Consider the following 21,843-nt stretch of genomic DNA (forward strand, 5'->3'; position numbering starts at 1 on the left):
ATCACTCGTCATTTTTGCATAAAACCTCTCCAGTCCATGTAATTTGACAGCCTTCTCGGATGATTTGCCTGAAACATGATATGGAAGAGGACACCTCCAGGTAGCTGCACACACATGTCTTCCAGACTCCACCTTCCTGGCCTCACTGGCACCAGGACACCCCAGCTGCCGGAGCCGCAGAGCTGGTTCTGGAGCCTGCGAGGGCATGCAGAGCAGCCTTTGCTTGTTTCCTTGGAGAACCTCAGCAGCTCAGTTACATATCTGTACTTGGAGGACACTTTCCCTGAGCTGAACTCCACAAGTTTGTACTGCAGTTAGGCAGGCTTTCAGCAGTGGGTCAGAACTAAAAGAAATCATTTTTTTTACCATCTGGTCCTGTGGAACTGCATTTGAGGTAAAAATTGCAGAAGAGTAGTCAATGTATAGCTTTGATGCATTTACATAATAAAATATATGCAAAGTGTAAATAATTTTGAATCTCTTAATTTTGGAGAGGAAAAGGCAGGGGATGGAAAGCTGGCAGAGTGGTTCTGTGAGGATAGTAGTAATAAAATGAAAGGACAGAAAGCCTTCAACCTGTAGGTAATTGATGTAATTAATGTGTGGGGACTGAAAGTCATTTCCATTAGTAGTCCAATATAAGTGATTGTCCTGTATGTCTAGTCCACCACAGAGAGCTGCTACGTTGTGGGAATCATCTTGTTTCAGTGCCTGCTTGCACCCCTGCTGGAGGCTTTATTCTACCAGTCAGTGACTAGATTAGTGTAAGGAATAGCCTGGGTTTCCCAGTCATCCTTCTGGACACAGTTCAGACATTGAAGAATTTGTTATATTAGAAGGTGCCCCTGCCCATACCAACTATATGGTCTTTAAGGTCCCTTCTAACCTAAACCATTCTAGGATATTGTGATATTCTTCACATAATGCCAGGGAAATTTAGAACTGGTCTCATGTATTCTGCAGATAAATAAGGGACTTCAGTATTCAGGAGGAACTTTACAGGTCTTGTGGTCACTAGCAAATGTAAACTGCAAGAATAGATACATTCTGACTAATTAAATAAGTTTTCTGATAAAAATAAAGCTTTTACTGAATGAGCAATCAAACAACTGTGTTGGTACTCTTGTTCTATGATATGTTACCGGTAAACCATGCTCTTGTTGATGGAATATTCCATCCTCCTCAATCATATGTGGCATACTTAAATGCTGCCCTGGATAAACTGTAGTCTTCACTTCTATGTTGTTAGACTATCATTGCAGGAAAAAAAGTGTTCTGTTTATTTTTCTTAATTGCCTAGATAAAACAAATCTATACTGTGTCCAGCCCAGTGGATATCCAGTTATGCATACACCTTAAGAGTCTAATGTTGAAACTCTGCAGCATCCAGGGGCTGAGTGGAAGCTTTTATGTTTGGGTACTTAAGTGGGAGATGAGCTGTTGGGAAAATCTAGACCAGAATAATAGTTTAACTTTTTATATTGACTCTTTTATTTCATTAACATCACCCTTTATCTCTAGAAATGTTTTTGTAAAGAGTAATTCTGCAAGTTACTACATCTCTGGGCAACATAAATTCAGCTCACATCAGGCACAGCGTGTTGAGTCATGCAGCACACGGAATATGGACACACCATGGCTGTTCATGCCAGCTTTATTCTTTATGCTGCATCAGTGACAACTATTGGAGAAAAAGTGATGTTTGATCAAACTCAAATTGCACAGAGGGAAGGTTTGGCCTTATTGAACAAATCTAATCTTTCACCTTCAGCTGTGCCAATTGAATACATTGCATCAAGAGACAGTGACGTTTTTGATCTGGGATTAACTGTTGTAACTTTGGATTTACTGCCTGGTGGAGCCTTGGCCTGGTTTTTACCCCCAGACCACTTATATGCTGTTTCTTAACATGTCTTCCTTGAATTACTTTTCAAATCTACTAACCTCTCTTCTTCCTACCTGTTCTCTGAATTCTGTCTGCAGTAATGTCTGCCAGTTTCTAATGCCTGATGGCCAGATAAATGACCATTAGGAAATGATGGATTAATAAAATACAATTATGTATTTTTATGAAAGCAATGTTTTAGTGATTTATACTGGCCTAAGGCGTATATATGGTTAATATGGACTTTTGTTGCTTTTGTACTGCAAATCCCTTATCACTGTTTATGCTGCCCACTTACAGATTGTATTTTAGCCCCTTGAATTGGCCTAAGTGAAGAAGCCTTTGCAGTGGTGTTTCCTTAGCATCATATAGAAGGTTTCTCAAACATATTGGAGATGCTTAAAACTTCATGAGGGAGAAAAAGCTTTTAATATTTAAATATGTTCTCATTGTTTATTTTTTTGTTGTTATAGAAATCTTTTAAAAGGAATATTCAAAGGGTTGTCTTGCCTTAATAAACTTAGGAAACTTTCAACTTGTCCCTTATGTTGAGTACAAATGCAGCTGTTATTACTCCGTTTTTACTTGCACATTTTAAGCCATTGCACTGTGTTAGTGATTGAGTAGCACTTCACTGAGCAATAGAACTGTGTTCGCTCAGCTTAAAAACTGCTTCAAAAGAAGCACAAGAGAAAAATGTCTTTAAGATTCTACAGAAACTCTGGCTAAGCTGCAGTAGTGGAAAGAGATGTGTCAGAGAGAGAAATCACAGAAGTTAAGGAAAAATTGGTAGAAAGGCAAAGGGAGAGACTGTTACTTTGGTAAATAAAGAGAGGGGTGGCTGAGCAGACAGCGTCAAATTGCTCCCCATCTCTGTTCTGGCACTTGCAGATCTATTGAAAACAGGCCAGAAGGACATGCTGAATTTGTTATTCCTGTGTGCCAGCCTTTTCTGCAGCAGCAAGAGAAACCAATCAGTGCTGCTTCAAAAGCAGCTGGAAACTGAGAAATCCCTGGTCCCCCGCTGCCTGGCAAGCAGCAGTACAGGGTCTTCTCAGTTTCCAGCCACTACAGAGGCTCCATTGACAAAATGTGTGCGGCATTTGAAGGAGCACAATGTAACAATGAAAGAACCTGAGGGAAACAAAACTGGGAAGGGGGAGAAAGGAAGAAAGGGGGAAGAATTAAATGGGAATAAGGGAGCAACTGAAGACAGGAGGACAAAAATCAAAAGAAAAATATGCTAATCACTGCAAAAGGGACAATAAAAACAAATCATCCTTGTCATATTTAACACCTCTGCACTGCTTTATCAAAGAGTATAGTTGTGATAGGAAGACTAGAGAAAAAGGGGTAAACTTTACTAATGTTGGCTTTCATTGCCTCTCTGAGATACAGGCACGCTTAATTTAGTCCCATACTTTCACAAATTCTGTTGTGAAGTACAGAGTGACTGCAAGATGCCAGATACCACACAGGGGACCACATGGCACTGTGAATGGCACAGCTCCTACCCTGATCCTCTGTTTCTGAGAGAAGCAGAAAGATTTAAAGAGCTCTGTAAGTCAGGAGAATGGTGCCTTACTGTTGCTCAGAACAACCTGGAGAGTAAACAAATGCTGCCCAATATAGAGCAAGGCAGCTGGCTCGTTTTCTTCTTTCCCTTTTACTTCATTGCACTGGCTATGAGAATGTATAGCAGAGTGGAAACCAGAGTATCACCCAGGGCTCAGAGTAAAGCAGCATGGCTGGGTTTTATTTCTTTTACCTCTGTCTGCCTGGCCATAAGGTAGGACATCCAAGAGGGGTACCAAGAGCTCAGGGGATATACCTGCGGTACATTAATCTCCCAGTTGTTCCCACTTATGCTGCTTGTCCAGGATGAAGGGATATCTGGGAGTGCCAGAACCAAAGTTAGTTACAAAGCAACTAAACTGGAAGGGACTTCCCAAATGTCCTTACATGACTCATGGAGTTTTTAGTTCATGGGTCCAGCTCAAGCTCCTTCAAATTAAAATTCCCTGAAACATATGCTAGGTTAACACAGTGTCTTCAGCACCAACTTTTTCACTCCAGATAGCTGCTCTTGCTTGGAATAACTTGGTACAGTAATATGCAAAAATGAATAGTACTTGGGAGAGAGCACTGGCATCTACAGATTTTCTGGGAATTCTTCATACTTTCTGAAAGGTCAGAGAAGTGCACCATAAAAATTGAGACAGAAGAAAAGAACTGTTGCCATTAGTTTCAAGAGGGAATATCAGTCAGGAACCATGAAGGGGTAGATTTTGTATTGCCCAAGTTGAAAATGAGTAAACTCAAGTTATGTGCATTTGCCTTTGAGCACTACTCTGTCATCATCTTAAATGAGCTTATCTTTTTAAGCAAAGGAAGGCTTCTGTCCTGGTGACAGGAGTTTTAAAATTAATAAAGCCTTCTTAAAAAAATTTCTCATTCAGGTTTAAAATAAAATGCTTCCATTTGCTCTCTTAGTCTGACAGTTATTTTCAGTCATGAGTAATAATTCCTGTAAAGTAGTTACTACTTAGGTTAAAAAAAAAATCTGTTTCTCCAAAGCAAACTTAATTTGAGCATGAACCATGGCCTCTACACAATCCCTAGTATTTAGATCAGTGATCAATTTGTCTTTCTCTTTAGGAGTAGTAGAGTGTGGAACTGATTTTTTGTGATATTTTTATTAATGAATTCCTGGGTTTTATAGTTTTGAAAGAATTTACAGATGCTTTAGCAGTTGTAAAATGAGACCACCATCATGTCTATCTGATGAGGAATCACCCATTGTGTAGTAGGTTAAGAATGAGATGTTTTCTTTTTTTATTTCATCTGTTCAGTTCATGTGTAGTAGATCAGAATTGGTACCATATTTTCAAATTTACCATTTCAGATTTTTTTCATTTAAGTTAATTTAAAGCAAAGTTATCTTGCTGTCATCTCTAAAATCTTAGCTGTATATTTTATGTCATAGGAGGAGATGACAGCAAGGGCTGTAGAGGAACTACCAGCATGATAAATAAACACATAGAGATACCTCTCAAGATTTTGGGCAAAAACCTATCTAATACTTTTTTTTTTTTTTCCCCTTTTATGTTTGTCTCATGGACTGGCTCTGATTACATTAATGAGTAATTCATCATAACAGAAACAGATCACCATATTGAAGTAGTTAGTGCTGAGAATCAGTGCATTTGTTATAAACATTACAAGGATTTGAACTTCAGGCTGCTTTTAACTTGATCCCTTGGACTGGCTCTTCTCACCATGCAAGCTGCCCAAAAGCTGCCCAAAGGCCCACTGGTTGGTTTGGACTCGTAACATCCTCGCTGGAGTGCATTTCATGTGCACTGAGCACAGCTTCTGGGTTAGTTCCCTGCAAAGGGAATTCAGTGCTTCTGTGCACCAAAACTGCTCTGGGAGCTGAGCCAGTGTGCAGTAAATGGGAACACTCGGGGGTGGGATTTGTTGCAGAACTGCATTGATGCTCTGAACCAAAATGGTAAATATATAGGCAATCATTTGTATTTTTGTGGCTTTGGGAAAGCACTGCATTTTTTTCTCGAGTGTGCAAACCAAGCAATTTTGCATGCTAAAACTCAAATGTGTATTTGTATACTTTTCTGATCAGCATCCTCTGGTAAGTTCTGTGTGTTTGATGATGCAAAGAGAAAGCAAGCTGCAGTGAATCATTATGTAAGCAGAGAAATCCTTACATGTGTGCTTTACATGCAACTCAGAATAGTAGATTTTATTTTATCAAGTAATAAAAATTGTGGCTTTCACATAAAAATTATGAAAAACTGGTTTCCTAACTTCAATTCTCCAAAAAAGAGAAAGTAACGGGTTTGCCAAATAAGGAAAATAGACTAATTTTCTATGCTCAAAGAAGACCCTGCACAACATAGGGTTTCATGAGAATACATGAAGAGTGAAGAAAAAGATGTCCCAAATCATGTAATCTTCCTTTAAGCAATGTGCTTGATATCATATAGTACATTGATCATGAGATCAGAAGTCAGAACTTCTACATGCTAATTTTGACTTTGTCAGTGAATTCAGCTTTTGTCAAGTCTTTAGTATGCAGTTTCCCACCAGAGCAAAGGAATGTTAATGTTTCGAAGAGCAGAAGAAATAATTCAATACTTAACAGTTTACCTTTCTGATTTCCAGGGTATTTATTTGAGTGAATCATTATTTTACTCTTAAAAGGCTGCTGAATTTCATTTGCTATTGCTGGCTAACTTTTTTGCACTAAATGTTTTAATTTTGATTACTCACAGTCATTTGTGTAATTTCAGTTCCTTGGCTGGATTGCTAGAGCTCAGACAAAGTTCTTCCGCAGTTGCTGGTGTAAGTACAAAATTTAATTTCAGTTAATTCTTGCATATATGTTTTTTGCATTTGTTCTCAGCAAGTGATCAGGTACATTTTGAATGAATGCATATTTCCAGAATCCAATAGAAGGGAATGTAAAGTGAGCGGTAAAAGTGTAATGAAGAATGTAAAGTGAGTGCGAAAAAGGGAGAATTCCTATGGTAGTGTACTCCAGTGCCTTTGTGCTAATGCTCTTTAATTTCTTCCACTGGGGTCTGATCCATAAAGGGATTTGGTTACTTAAAATAGCAGTTATGTCTTAAAGTTCTTAATATGTGCTATTAGAACTTCATCTCAGCTTCTGTTTAAGCTTAATAGAGTATTCTCATGTTCACACCACAGATTATACCACAATCCACCTTTGAGACTGCTTTGCTGCCTGCTCAAGGGAATGGTGGCACCTGAAATGATAGATAGACACTGCAGGAAATTCAAGCAAATGTGCTGTACTGCCATCAATATGCTTCAGCTCACTGAGAGCCTCCTTATTCTGACCTGGGGGCTCTTTTGCCACCTGTGATTGTGCATTTGCACATATGCAGAGGTATGTCTGTCAGTTTGTAGGTTACTGCTGTAAAGACCTGACAGACAGACCAGCTCTGATGCAACAATGCTGGGGCTCTCCAAAGGGCTTTGTTTGGTGAGAGCTCATGAGCAGGAAAAGGCTGCCATCCACTTTTGTGCAATATGCAGTTTGAGCCATATTCTTGCCAATTATATTTTGAGGATAGTGTCCCAAACTGTACTTTCCCTATCCCCAGATGAGAGGCTAAGTTTGCTCAGAGAGTTGGAAGATGCTGCTTCCCGGGGAGCTGTCAGTCAGCTGTGACTCCAAACTCCTGGTATGTCACTCCCTAATTAAAACCAGGTTCTAGAATGTCTTTTTCACTCATGCCTTGAAATATCATTCTCGTTTAGGAAACTTTCAGACATAGCCATGCTCAGCTCCTTTCTGAGTCTGGGAGAACGCAAACCTATATTCACCTTCTGGACATCCTCTGCCTCTGGGCACGTTGTCTCCCTTTGTAGTCCTGGTCCTAGAACAACACAAGTGTACTTGTCTTCTCATAAGGAGATACTTTGTAAAGTTTTCCACTTCAGTTTTGCAAAACCAAAACTTTCCTGATGGTCTACAGATAGCTTCAGATCTAGTTTTTAATCTGAACTGGAGGCTCTCCACAAAACTGTTTAGAGATAGGGTCTCAGTTCAGTTTGGTGATGAAACACCAGGAGTTTAATCTGCAAGGTATTTCTGATTTTCTTCTTTTAATGAAGCACAAAAATTTAAAGTATCTCCTCTTCCACCCCAGGTTTACAGCAAGAGCTGTAGGAATTATCACAACTGCATCTCTCAAAGAGAGGTTTTTGTTTTTTTTTTTAAGTTTGGTTATCATTTTAAAATTTGATCCCCAAAAGAAAGCTTGCAGAAATCCCTAGTAATTATGAATGGGTCACTTGGTGTATCATGTAGCTCAATACTTCTTACCCTCAATCATTAACCATTACATCCCTATTAAAAGTGAGAATACAGAGACAGACAGCTCAGGCTTTTACTTTGGCACAATCCATAGAGATTAATTAAAAAACAGGCCCAGTACAAATTATACCAAAAGAAAAAAGTCAAAAGCATGAAAATAAGCCAAAAAAAGAATTACATCATTTCCTTGTATCTTCCCTAAGGATAAGGAATTGGAGAGTATGAGTCAGTCTCAAGAAATGAAATAAAAACAGCCCAGCTTTTAGTGACTTATTCTTACCTTCTGGAGCAGAGCAGGCCATCAAGTACAAGCAGCAGAAATCTGACTGCCTGACAGGTTTTAAAATAGGAGTGAAGGTGCACTTGTGAGTAGCTTGGCTTTCTGGTTTGTGACAAGATACAGTGACCAAGAAAAGTAGATTTGAATATGGGGCAGCACAGCATTGTGGATATCCCATCTCCTGCTGCTTACAGCCAACCACAAAGTCAGTGTGCTCTGCAGCTGTTATGGGTGAAGTATTTTCAAAGCTCTCTGTAGTGAGGAGAGCACATGTTACATGTCCTTTTGGATGCTCAAGCCTCTTTTTTATAACTCTCCTTTCCAGTCTGCAATACAGAGGTGCTGTGAGGAGGAAGCAATGGATGACTTATAACTACTTTCTTGGTACAGGGACAGCACATTTTCTCTGTGAATTATCACTTTGGCATATCATTTTGCCATGTACTTGCCTTGCTCTCTGTCCAACATCACAGTTTCAAATATTCTGGCAAATTACATTTAATAATGAAACATATCTTCCTGCTTAATAGTTCAGTGAGAATTATCTGGAATATTAATAAGCTTTCTACTGTGCCTAAATGGTGTTGTTCATTTCTGCTTAAATAAAGCTCAGGATAACAAAGGATCAACTCTTTGAGCCAGGGGTTCATTTAACATCATCATTCACATTTCCTTCAAAATCAAGGGTATTCACAAGTACAGTGTCTCTAAGGATACTTTGACAGACATAATTCTGTGTTGTTTACATTGGTGAAGAAAACGAAAAAGGGCAACACAGCATATTTTTTGGTCACACTCTCCAGTACCTGTGAAGTATTTCAGTGATCAAACCTGGTAAGTTTCAGAGCTACCCTGGAGCGTCCCTGATCTGAGTTTACAAAGTAGAAAGTTTAGTTACCCAGCTCAAGTTTCATTGTCCCCCTGTTCCTGAAATTTCATTTCAGGAGATTTGGGGTGCACTTTTGCCCATATTTTTAACAATTTTTTTTTTATTTTGGTTTTCACCAGTAATTTCTGATCTCTTCTGTCTTTTTATGTTATGTTCTGTCCCTGCTCCAAATAGGTTGTTTGATGAGCACAAAGACATTTAAAGGGCTTCTTCAACCAAGTTAAAAATGTATGTAAAACTGATGGAAGACTTAATAGGAGAAAGTGGGAAAGGCTTACCTGGAAGTATACAAATAATTTTTTAAAATATTTTTGACACCCCCCCCCCCCCCGCCCCACTCTGAGATTCATTTGACATTATCACAATCCCAGTTTTCATGTAAAAATAACTCCTGCTGAAAAGATACTGATGCCCTTACTGGTGCCTGCAGGTACAATGTGAAACAATACCTGTGAGCAATGCTGACGCGCATCATGAAGTTCCACAGTGTTCAGTAGCTCCCTGACAACTTCATCAAATGACCCCATGTACTAACATGAGAAAAATATGAAGACCTTATTAAACCCTCCAAAACCTTGGCTTTTGCAGTAATAATCTCTTTGCCTCTGTCAGCCTGTGAGGGGCAAATGGGAATGAACCATAGGATGGGTGTGAGAAGCCAGGACCATGCAATTTTCATGTCACGCTGTGCCTTGGACAGAAGCTTCCAGTCATCTGATGCTGTCCTCAGCATCTGTTTCCCCGAATTGCAAATAGTTCCATTACCATCATGCTGTTTTATGTCCTGCAAATGCAAATTTGCCCTATGACAGAATGAGTCCTATGCCTGATGGAGATTTCACCATCCCATATTGTGTGTGTGCAGGTCCTACGTAAGCCTAAGAGAAACCTTCTGATGTGTACTACTGATTGTTTACATATGTTATCAGAAGGGAAAAAAAACAGGAAAGGAAAGCTGTCAGCTTACACTGCCAAGAGACCTGGCAGTGGCTATAATCACATTTAGATCATTTCCAGTCAATAGATTTTGTTTTCATTTTTAAAAAAACCTCTTCCTAGAAAGTTGCTGCACTGTTCTTTTTACTCTGCTACAGTCAGTCCAGAAAATACCTGCAATGGCTCCTCTCCTTACAACCAAAGCTGGCAACATCAGGAGATGCTTCCAGAGGGAAGGTGGAAGATGTGGTAAGAGAATGTGCTTTATACCAGTTCAAAATATGTAACACTGCTTGGAGTTGTGATTATGGTTCAGTATGATAAAGGTCTTTTAATGATAGTGAAGTCACAGACTTGTAATGCAAGTCAAAATTGATGCCAAAAAGAAGATAAAGTTTGGAACCTGGGCGCATTTCTCATCTTCAGGTCAAGCTCCATAATGGGACTAAAAAATATGAGCACTGGAGGACTGGGACTCCAGCTGCCTGAGTCTAGGAATTGCCTGTAGCAGAGAGAATGGTTCCTTAAGCCCACTAAACCAGAAGAGCTCATTGCTTCTCTGAAAGAAAATACTAGAGGGACTAGACACCAAAGCAAGTTTAATTAATGTCTGACTAAGTGTGTTTAAATCTGTCTTCTTTCAACTATTCTTCACCCAGGGTGAAATAGAAGTCACAAACTTACGTCAGCATCTCAAGTACTACAATTCCAGCTAGTCCAGGCCCAAGCCTTTGGAGTCCTATTCTATTAATACAAAACTGTTTTCATAGGGTTAAGCATTTAGGGACTGAAAACTGCAGTTTTTGAAAATGTCAACTCATTTTACAATAACAGTCTAAATATTTTCTCTGCCTGAAGACATACAACATGAGCAAAAATGAAATGTAAACTTGAATATCAGCATAAATATTAGCCATTCATATTAGCATCATCCAGAGAGAAAAAAAAAGGAAATTCAAATCCAAGCAGTCACAGAGATAAAGAGCTCTAGTATGAAGTCCATGTGAGAAGATGCAGTGTTATTGGCATCAACATTTCTTCAGACATCTTAGTCACCAGAAGCACAAAGATGGCAATGAATGCTCCAGAGGAAGTAGGGCAGTGATACAATCACTTCACATCCAGCATCTGATTCCAGGTGTAAAACCAAAACAGAAGGATTATTTTTGTACACATGTAGAAAAGCAACAAAAGCTATCTGCTTTTGACATCTAAATGAGACACACTGAAAACTAAAGTTAGCATCCTAGTTTTACTAGATGTTACTTTCCCTTCCCTAGAGAAGGGAAGACCAAATAGCACCTATCAGATGCTGAAGTAGCTTACAAGTTAAAGCATACACTCCTTCCCTCTGCCCTCCACTTGGAAATCATATGTCATGGGATCATGTCAGAGGTTCTGGCTGTTAGGTCACATATTCCAATACAAAAATGCAAGGCATAAGAAGTTGTCAATGATACAAGGGAAAACAAAGTAATATTTGTCAGCTGAGATATCAAAGGAAAACCACTGCTGAAAAGGAAAACCAAAAATGCTGTGCAGTCAGAACTTGGTGGAAACTATCATCTTCTGCTGAGTTTTCCTTGTGAGAGGGAGAAAGATGCTGTCTCCTAAAGGCTGGCAATGGTAGGGCACTGTGTGCAAAACCTTGGTACTCCAGACCAACAGAAGTGGAAAAGAAAACAAGCTTGAAATAAATGGACTTTCATGTCCAAATCTTCATCCAAAAGACCTAATCCTGGTCTGAGCAATTTCAGATAGCAGCAGTCATTGGTGCCAGACTCCCAAACATACCCCTATCTTTTTACAGGTTTGGGAGTAGGGTGAAAGGCTGGATGAATTAATCCTCGTTGAGGTTAGTTCCCCAAGGCAGTCTGACTTGGAACATTTTTGAGTTTAGCTCTTTTGAAAGAGCTGTCTGACTTCTTTCCAGGAGAAGAGTGAAAGTGGACCAACACTGTTTTTACAGAAAAACCTTCATCCACCTTGATTTCACACTCATGACTCCTGCAAATGTCAGATAGACTGTGGCTCAGAGCCAGCACATGGTAGTGGCAGCAACAACTTCTTTCCACGGGTTTCTTTAATTTACCATTTCCCTTACAGATCTGAAAAGAGATGAATCAAAACTAATTGCTTGCTTAAGAAGTAATACTGACTTATTTGTTGTGGCACTGGGCACAGGCACTTAAATGGTCTGGAAAATATGAAAAGAATTGGCTGGGGAACAAAAACAGAGCTGATACGTGGTAATGGCAGAAACAGAAGTAGAAGCTATATAATAAAGGCAAATTCCTGCTGAATGCCTTTCTGTCTTGCTTTAAAGAAATACAGAGAAGCACTCAAGATGTGCAGATAACTAGGCAGTGTTTCTCACTGCAGAGTTTAAGAAAGAAGGAAGTGCTTCAAGGGTTAGTTCCTGACTATATGGAATATTGCTGGACTGAAGGCAGTCAGCCGGAGTTCATCCTGATAGTCCCCCAAACCACTTTATCGCAAAAATGTACTGTAATCAGTAAGGAGCAGTCACAGTATTTTCCCACCACTTTCATGCTTTATAGGCAGATGGGGGAAGCGGAAGAGTGTGGGGTTCATGATGCATGTGAATGATGAACTTAGTCCATATTTTAAAGAAAGTATCTTGTGGAAAGAGAAAAAAAAACAAACTATGGTTGCATGTGAACTTCAGCTTTCCTCCTGCCTATTGATTATTTGATCTATTTGTTAGTCAAGGTTGCTTGCATAGCTGTTCATTTGTTGCATCAAAGGAATAGAGATGAGTCACTAAGCAGAGGGTGCTACCTTCTGTAAGGTCTTTGCATCTGCTTCCACTGCTACATAACCAGCTGGAGAGAGACTTTAGAATCATCAGTCCTTCTTCACAGGCTGATCACTAGATCGGTGAAGACAGAATTTACAGAGGTAGGAAATTAGAAGCAGCAGAGTATTATACCTTCAGAGAAACTTACACTGGCTACTTTCAGAGATAAGGGTATTATTGCCTTGGCCTTCAAGCAATATCCACAAGAATGCAGTTTTAACGTCTGCTTTCTTTTTCTGCCAATCTGGGTCTTAAATTGGATGACTGTGTTTCAGTGTGATGTCTTGTAATGGTTTTGATACATATTTTTATTGTGTCAGTGTACAGATACAACTGTATAATCTTAAAAAACTAGACACTTTGTGCTTCAACTTACTTTGCAGTTTAGTTTCAGGAGTACAAGCGTTCTCAGTTTGTGTTCAGTTCCCACGATGGACTGCTTTACTTGGGTCCTTTGAACAGTGACATGGAAAAAGAATTAAATATAGTTGTAGTAAAGTCAAAGGCAAAACAACCCATTGAGGTTTCTGGTTAAGGCAAGTTCTTACACTTTTGTCCTTCTATTAGTTCACTTCCAGCTGACACATGATATATAAATAGTTGTTAATGTATGATAAGAAAGAAAATCTCAGTCTTGGCCATAGCAAGATAATTAAGATGACTAGGAAGAGTTTTTATCTTATTTTGTAGCATCAAAAGTCATAGGATTGATGGCATCACAGCAAATTACTTTTCTGGAATTTTAGAGACATTTACTAAATCTGTGAAATTATGATACAGTCTGAAGCATTTATATTTTCCTCTTACATAATGCATCACTATGGCCAGGATGGAAGAATTCATTCAGAGGTCAGTTTTTTTAAACAAGAAAGTTAGAAAACTTTTCTAGAAATTTTTCTACTCTGCTCTTGTGAAACCCCAGTCTAGAGCACTGCATCCAGCTCTGGTACCCTAACACAAGGACATGGTCCTGTTGGAGCAAGCCCAGAGGAGGCCATGAAGATGACCAGAGGTGTGGAGCACCTCTCCTAGGAAGACAGACTGAGAGAGCTGGAGTTGTTCAGCCTGGAGAAGAGAAGGCTCTGGAGACACCTCATAGCACCTTCCAATAACTGAAGAGGGCTTACAAGAAATCTGGAGAAGGACTCCCTACAAAGGCATGTAGTGGTAGGTCAAGGTTTAATGCCTTTATACTGAAAGAGGTAGGTTTAGATTAGATATCAGGAAGAAATTTGGTACCAGGAGAGTGGTGAGTGAGCACTGGACCAGGTTGCCCAGAGAAGTTGTGGATGCCCCATCCCTGGAAGTGTTCAAGGCCAGGTTGGATGGGGCTTGGAGCAACCCTGGTGTAGGGGAAGATGTCCATGCTGATGGCAGAGGGGTTGGAACTTGATGATCTTTAAGGTCCCTTCCAGCTCAAACCATTATGTGATTCTGTGAAATCTGTCAGACCTGAAGTGCTCTTTCCTGGTCTTGGTGGGCTGCAGAGGCATGGCTCTGAGGTTTCTGTGGTCCTAGAGCCCACAGTTCCAAAACAGCCCACTGCTCAAGCTGTCCCTGGGGCCAGGGGGCATTTGGGATCCTGCTCCAGCCAAGAGCAGGGAAGCCTTGAAAGCTCTGACTTTTAACTTTATTTTGGCCTCCATCTTTATAGCAGTCAGCCTGCAACCCCAGCTGAAGCCAAAATTTGCCTGCCAGGTGTCCTACCAAAGAAGGGGCTGCACTGTTAATTCAGGTTGACCTGGGCTGAGGGTGCCAGGGTTTCCAGACTCCCAGTCCATGGAGCTTTTAGGATTACACCACTATTTAAACATACACCTCAATCCAGTTTTAGAAGGCTCCAAAGCTGACATTTGCCTAAGTATCTAGCATCCCCTTGGTTTCAGTGCTGGTTTGTCTACCTTCTGCAGTTAGCAGTGTATAGGTTTCAATGATTCTGCAGTGCTATGGTTACCAAACAAGGAAGTCCCTGCAGCCATTGTGCTGGATCATATGAGTAGGAAAGATAGAGCACAGCATCACTGCTACCATATCTCTTTGCAGGCTTCTGAAAATAATTAAAAATAGCTTCCTGCTTTACCAGGAAACTTCCTGTTATATATATAGTCCTCTCTGTCACCTAAGTCAAGGTGTGAAATGAAATATATTTAAATGAAACAAAATGTGTCAAGTATTATACCTCCATGAAGTTGAACAAATTCTCATTTCTATTGCTTCGTTCTCATGGGTACTAAGACTGGCATGAACAGAAAAGCCAAATAAGGAAGTTTTTGGATGACTGTTTTCTGCTAGAAATTCTTGTTCTTACATTAAAATGAATTTTGGAGCAGAGGAAGGGGGATAGTAGTGCACCTTCATCACACTGCATGTGCTTTCAGCTGTCTATTTTGCCTCCAGCCAGATGCTCAGGAACAGGGCCTTTAACCTTGCAGCTATTTGAAGCTTCAAGGCTTTAAACAAGATGTGGTAGAGTATTATTATATTATTGCTTCTGATTGTTAAGGTAGAAAAGAGCAGTATGGTATGGCAGAATGGTATTTGGCACTGTGAGACAGTGGGGCTGAAAATTAGGAAGCTGTGTTATTCTTTACTATTTTAGTTTTCTTGGCAAGGGTGTCTATCCCTGTATTGTTAGTAGGATAAAGGCTATTAGAATCCAGAACTCCAGAAAACAGCAATTAGCAAGTGTCTGTGCTGTGCAGGTATCTTATTTGGGGAGTAAAGTTATGAACACAAACCAAGATATTTTTCTTGGTCTGTATTACCACCATAAGAGATTTATTCATTGGGAAAAACTGTGTACAAGTCCTTATCAATTTAAGTGATAAACAAGAAGAGTACTAAAGTCTTGCACAAGTGTGTGTTTCCTGCTAAACTGTGTCCTTTCTTCTCTTCCTTGGCAGCAATTGATGGAACAAATCTTTCCAACTTACTGAGGTGCAGTAGGCTTTTCTGCTGAACATTTTTGTTGCCCTTCCCCAACTGTTTTGGCTTTTGAGGTGAAAGTGGTTTAATTTTTCAGATCTGCTAGGATTTGGCCTGCATGTTTTGTTTTCCTTTCCCCGTGTTATTGCAGAGTGTTCCCTTCTTGCTTACTTATTGATTGGCAGCCAGATAATGACACTCAATAAGACTATTTTGCCGTGGTTTTTTTAGGAATGTTTTTTCCATGGTAGAAAAACCAAAGGCAGTGAAATTGAGTTTAAAAGTTTAGCATTCACAAGCATTGGTTTTGTTCAGAATAACTTTCAATTTTCTTGATTCAAAATACAAACAGCCAGAACTGTTTTAACAACAATGGTGTCATAACCAGTCCCAGATTTTTTTCACTGATGTCCAGCCTGCTTTTAATTGTATGAATGCTACAAAAGTAAATTCAAAAGTTTTGAATTAGCAGTGTCTAAAAATCTGTACAAATCTGGAACTCATAAGGCTTGTACTGAATGTTTGTTCTAGAAAGTTAAGGCCATGTCAAAATACATTCATTTGTGGCCATTGCAGCCTTGATTTTGGCCTGAATTGACTTTGTACAGAACTGAAGAAATCATGTATGATGGTAAGAGAGAAACCAAGCCCAGAACTCAAGAGGATGGATAATGCTAGATGTGATGAGGGAAATAGAGATGCCTGATAATGTAAGAGCAGTGAGGAAACTGTAACCATATTGCTATAAAACAACACATAAACAAAGGCTCCAAATGGATGGGGTTGCTGTACTTTTGAGAATTGTGCATGAAGAAAGTATTGCTCATTTGGCTTGCACAAGGGCTGGAAAAAAACTCGTATGAATTTGTGCAGCCACCTGCCTAAAGTCAAGTGAAAGTTGTTGTGCAGCTAGGCAGACAGAAAGGAAGATTACTGAAAATATTAAAATGAAGCAATTCAGCTTTCCTATTACAGCTACAGATATAAGGCATAAAGTGAAAGAATAATCAGGGAGAATTTGAACCTAGTAATCATTAGATCAATAAAAAGGAATTTGTTTAGGACAACTGGGAACTTAAGAATGTTGAAGCAAGCACAAAAGTGATGTTTTGGCCAGGAATGTCTGGAAAGGGAAAATAATTTTTTTTTTCTAATGTCAGCAGAAAACTTTGTCTAAATGTCAGCAGCAAGAAGAAAATGTGAAATCATCAGCAAAAATAAACATTTATCATTTCTAACTTCCATGTCATTTATGGCAACTTCTGGGAACAAGTTTTTCTGCAGGGAATAGTATGAATATTTATTGGTAATTAATTAATTTCAAATATTTTTAAACATCTCCCTGAAAACAAAATATGGGTGTCCACTCCAAAATGGTCTTCTGTATCTGAGAGAAGAAGTGTGAACAGTAACACCTACTTTTAAGCAAGATCCAGAAGATTTTGAAAAAAAGCAATGATGGAGGAGGGTGGGATTTTCTGGTTTTGCTGTATGGACATTGTTGAACCTAAAATGCTGAAAAAATGAACCCAATGTAGTCTTGTCAGTCACAGTGACAATCCTCACAATGAAACATTTATGTAGGGTTCACTTAAAAAAAAGTGAATCAAGAACAGGTGGACAAACTCATAGCAGGCTATTAGCAGATAAACATGAAATTCCTCCCCTGTGAGTGTAGCGATGCTCTGGTATCTATCCAGCCCAGCACTTCTTCCCAGGTCCCACAGCTCCAAGTGGCTTATAGCACCTTGCATCTGTGAGGGCTGGAAAATGACAGCAGCAGTTCATCTCCTTCAAGCATCCAGAATTTTCAGATGAGGCCCCCACAGTGCAAACCACCCAGTGTGCAAGGCAGCTCAAGCAGCCACAGCAGAAGGCTGATTGCCCCCTACCAGCCCATCTGGCTGTAGGAGCCCCTCCTGCTGTGAAATGCCCCTTCTGACCAGTCCAGAGTGAGAGCTTGTGCTCCACTCTGTCCCCTCCCCTCTTGGGGAAAGCTTGGTGGTGCTGCTGTATCCAAGGTGCTGCTGGAAATGAAGAATGTGCTGAGAAAATGTTTGAGGTATTTTGGAAATTGTGACACTAGCTGCCCGAAATGTATATCCTACCACAGAATCTATGCTGGAATTGTGATGAAACCCAAAACCATGACCACAAGAAGGCACAATGTCTGGAAGAACTAGACCTATCTTTCTCAGAGTGTTCATTGGTAAATAGTATGAATTCATATTTTTTTCTGCATAGAAAAAATGTATTTTTGTACCGAATTACACTCTCTAATAAGCTGAGTTTTTAATCTTACAACCTGATTACCAGATACTGGATTGCATCCACCATGATCTCTTTTTAGGGAGACTACTCAAAAAAAACCCTAAATGAAACAAATGTAATTTGCATCAGTTTTGTCACGACCAGAGCCATGCCTGTCTACAAAACCAGGAGTTTTAAGTTTTAAGGACAAACTTAAGTAAGAAAATGGCACAAAAGGGGATTTAAGCCACTGCTCTCGGTTGTGCCACAAGATAAGGTATGTGGAGGCACAAAGAGGAACTGCTAGAGTGCTTTAGAGTCTGTCTTGGCTACTGAAATGGTAAAAGTGGGGAGATGGCAGCACTAGCTCCAACCAGTGCAATGAGCAACTCTAATTCTTAGCAAATAGCACATGTGGTGTTTTTTAGGAGTTAACACTGGAAAATATAATTGGCTCCAACCACTTCACTCTCAAGCTAGGAAACCAAAAATCCTAAAGGAAAAAGCAAAGCAGCAGCCTCAGAATATCATAGAAATGTGTTAAAAATCAGCCTACACTGTCCCCAAGAATTTAAAGACTATGAAAATAAACAAATTTTACTATTAAATATCTAAGCAAGAGGCTTCACCATTACCTAATGGCCAGCCAAAGCTAGATAGTACTATGCAGTAATATTTAAATAACACCTTGACAGTGCTATTAGAACACAGATTATTACTAAAAACCTTGAAGGCCTCATTTGCTGAGGTTACTAAGGTTTAGTTGAAAACTTGGCTTTTTGCCCTGTGGCCTACCTGTCTATTATCTAAAGATCTTATAGGGTGTCTCACAAAATGAAGCCCAGATTCTGGAATATAATCCTTTGCTGGAATTGTTAAAATCTTTTCTTAAGAGAAATAAACTTGTATTTCCTCTTCTGGGTTTATGTAGTTCTGGACATATTACCATGGAAAATTCAGGAATATTTGACAAGTTCTGTTGAAGAAACATCCTAAGGAAAAGGTTAAATAAATCCCATGCCTATGCAATATTTCAATGTATTTATAATTATAAAACCCACATTCATGGAATTCTGAACCCAGCACAATTTTTATTTTGATGGACTGGAAGACCAGACATTTTACCAACAAATGGGAGAACCTCCAGATTTATTTTACTCATACTGCATAATTATTTTTCCTTAGTCTTAAACTAAATTTCAGTGATGCAGAAAAATTCAAAGTACCGTTCTTAGTATAAGATTTGTAAAATACCTTTTTGTGTATATATATCTCACACATATGCACATGTGCATACACTCATGTTCTCTTTGCTGTCATTTCACCATTAGGTTCTATATAAAAACTGCAGAGGTTCTTTGGATAGTTTCTGATGGCTCAGAATACCCACTGAGTCTGAAAGCAAGCCAGAGTTTCTGGAAACCAAAATCCTCTCATTTTAATAGTTTTGCAAATCCTTGGCATTTTGCTTTGAACTTTAACCAAGAAAAGTTATATCTTGTAAACAATGGCATTTGTTGATTGGATGAAGGACTAGATCAATATTGATTTTGGCAACTTGTTTTGGCTGGGTTTGCATGAAAAAATATGCTGGTTGTGGTGTTAAAAAGTTATGTCAGTTCCTCAACATGTGCCTCTTTTTCTTGGAGCATTGCCTGAAAAATAGTTTCCAAAGTTACTTCCAGAAGTTAACCTAGAGGCTATCTATTATTGTGAGCTAACAACAGCCTTCTGCTGAGCTATCAGCATGTATGAAATAAAACCATTCAAGAAGGCAGATTAAAGACAGATTAAAAAATTGTATTTCTGTTTCACAGAAGTGCTAAAGCATAGAACCCCATTTTTATTTCCAATGAATCTGATCTACATTATTCTTGCAATTTAAAAGGAGCTCTAAAGTAAAAACCTAGTGTAATAGCAACAAGATTTTAGGCACTCTGAGAATTATCTAGTTGACACACAGCAAAATAAGAGCCACAGGATGCACATGAATCAGTTCTGATTCAAGGGTAGCACCAGGAATGAACAAAAATGTATCTGTTAGAGAAAATGTACCATTTTAATTTCAAAGTTTCCACTGAGACAGAATCCACAGCTAGCTGATCAATTACCATCACAGCTAAAATTTTCATCTGGTTTTGAATTTTTCTAGTTTCAGCTTCCAACTCTTTGAGCCTCTCATACAAGTGCTACAGGAAAGAGTCACGTTGAAAGTGACTATCTATTTATACATCTATCCATCTACCTACCCATCTTCCATTTCCTGTAGATGCTGTTAGTTCACATATCTTTCTCCTCTCGTGGTGCTCAGCCCTCTGATGTATTTCCAAAAAGCAATCACATCACATCCCAGGCTTTTTTTGCTATGATAAACAAGACAAGCTCCTTCATGCCTTCCCTACCAGAACAATTTTCTTTCATCCAGGTGTCTGCTTTACTCATGCACAAGTTTGAATTCTCAAACATGAGTGAACAAATTTTCCAGATAGTATCTTACTAATACTCTTGACAAATAGCACTAATATTTTCCCAATTTTAAGAAAAAAACTTTCCTCACCTAATTCATCCTGAGATTACTTGTCCCTTTTTGCATTCAAGTTGCCTTGTTCCTCTGACTGTATCCTGCGGCTAACTAGTGTTTTCATTTGTGGGGTTTTTATTGTGCCCTCGTGAGGAATGCCACTTTACAACAGAAATTTATGTTCTTTGACCCAGAGGATGGAGTTCATCTCCTCTGTCTTTAGGAACTTTTGGAAAATGATTTAGTCTGTCCTGAGAGAGTCCAAGACAGGTGGGATAAATGAGCAGTACAAAGCTCCTATTTCTATGTGTTGAATACAAATGCCTTGAGAACTGCTATACTGTGTAGTATTTCATCAACAGATTATGTGAATAGAGTTTTGCATTCCCCATCCCCTAGAAAAGAATAAAACCACCTACTGGACATTTCTAGATTTTCTGAATTATTTTCTTATTTCTCATTTTAATCTAATAAAGACTAAATACATTGTCTGTGGTTCTCTCTGGTCATTACTTTTGGCCTTTGATTTTATATATATTTAAAATTATAATTAATGTATCTGTATTGTCTGGGAATCATCCCTCACTCCCACCTCTCCAGAACCAAGGATTTTTTCTTAATTTTTAACATCCAAATTAATTATTTCTTAAGGTAATACAAAAGAGACAAAACTTCACTCTGCATTGACATACATTAGGATAAGCAGAGTAAAATGATGCATCACTAGAGTTACTATTAGCGAGTTCCTTTAAGGATTTTGTGATAGCACTTTCCTGTAAGTTCCTTCATTATTCCAGAAATCCTTTATAGTGTACACTCAGCTAAATGTATCTTATGCATTGCCAAATCTAATAATGTCAAGAAAAGGAGAGAAAATATTCTACAAGTAAATTGCTGGTTTCTTTCACTTTACAAGGAAAACATCATTTCAGGCTTTTATAAGTCCAACTGTTGCTGGTGTCATTCAAAGTCTGCTGTCTGAAGTTTGATCAATGCTAGTTTTGATGGCAGGATCTGTTATCAGTTTGAAATGGCATATGATAGAAGATTCTTTAGCATTTTTTTCTAAGTTTGGCCAGAGAGATGAAATTCTCTAACCATTTTTACCTGAAACGGTGCTTCTAAATTATGATGAGAACAGAAATAATCTCCTTATTGCTCCAGAATTTTTCAGACACCTGTAGGAATAATGTACCATGGGATTTCTGCGTCTCTGACTCTAGGTTGCCAAATTCAACTATCAGAGCACCCAAAAGTGGAAAGAAAAAACAAGTTCTTTCTCCAAGGGCAAAAATTAAACGTTTCCCTTTTTAGATCTTACTTCTTTAGCCCTTGTTTGCTCAATCTTAATGCATGCTAAAAAAAAAATTATTTTCCAGGCCCAGTCCATGATACTAAAATCAATCCAGACTTCTTAAGAATTCCCCAGGAATTCACAGGTGACTTGTCAGCTATGTAGGATCTTGTCTG

General features: G+C 39.0%; 1 protein-coding gene and 1 long non-coding RNA gene across 6 annotated transcripts in view; one reads left to right on the plus strand and one right to left on the minus strand.

Annotated features, from left to right (window-relative positions):
- Positions 1 to 21,843, minus strand: part of RBPJ (recombination signal binding protein for immunoglobulin kappa J region) — a 140,571-nt gene that overhangs the window by 66,820 nt on the left and 51,908 nt on the right. The window contains exon 1 of one of the 3 annotated variants that reach the window (XM_053975211.1): positions 13,054 to 13,071. The exons of 1 other annotated variant lie outside the window; for it this stretch is intronic. Coding sequence is in view for 1 of the 2 variants with exons in the window: in XM_053975210.1 (XP_053831185.1) it covers positions 9,370 to 9,395 (26 nt within the window). In the remaining variant the exon portion in view is untranslated. Of the gene's footprint in view, positions 1 to 9,369; positions 9,458 to 13,053; positions 13,072 to 21,843 lie in introns of those variants that run through there. One more of the 3 variants, XM_053975210.1, reaches the window with a different exon arrangement.
- The window catches only part of LOC128806032 (uncharacterized), a 39,315-nt gene continuing 30,141 nt past the window's right edge, over positions 12,670 to 21,843 (plus strand). For all 3 annotated transcript variants that reach the window (XR_008436692.1, XR_008436693.1, XR_008436691.1), the window contains exons 1-2: positions 12,670 to 12,778; positions 13,600 to 13,844. This is a non-coding gene — a long non-coding RNA (uncharacterized LOC128806032). The remainder of the gene's footprint in view (positions 12,779 to 13,599; positions 13,845 to 21,843) is intronic.

This window comes from Vidua macroura, chromosome 4 (assembly GCF_024509145.1).
Source record: "Vidua macroura isolate BioBank_ID:100142 chromosome 4, ASM2450914v1, whole genome shotgun sequence".
Classification (NCBI taxonomy): Eukaryota; Metazoa; Chordata; class Aves; order Passeriformes; family Viduidae; genus Vidua; species Vidua macroura.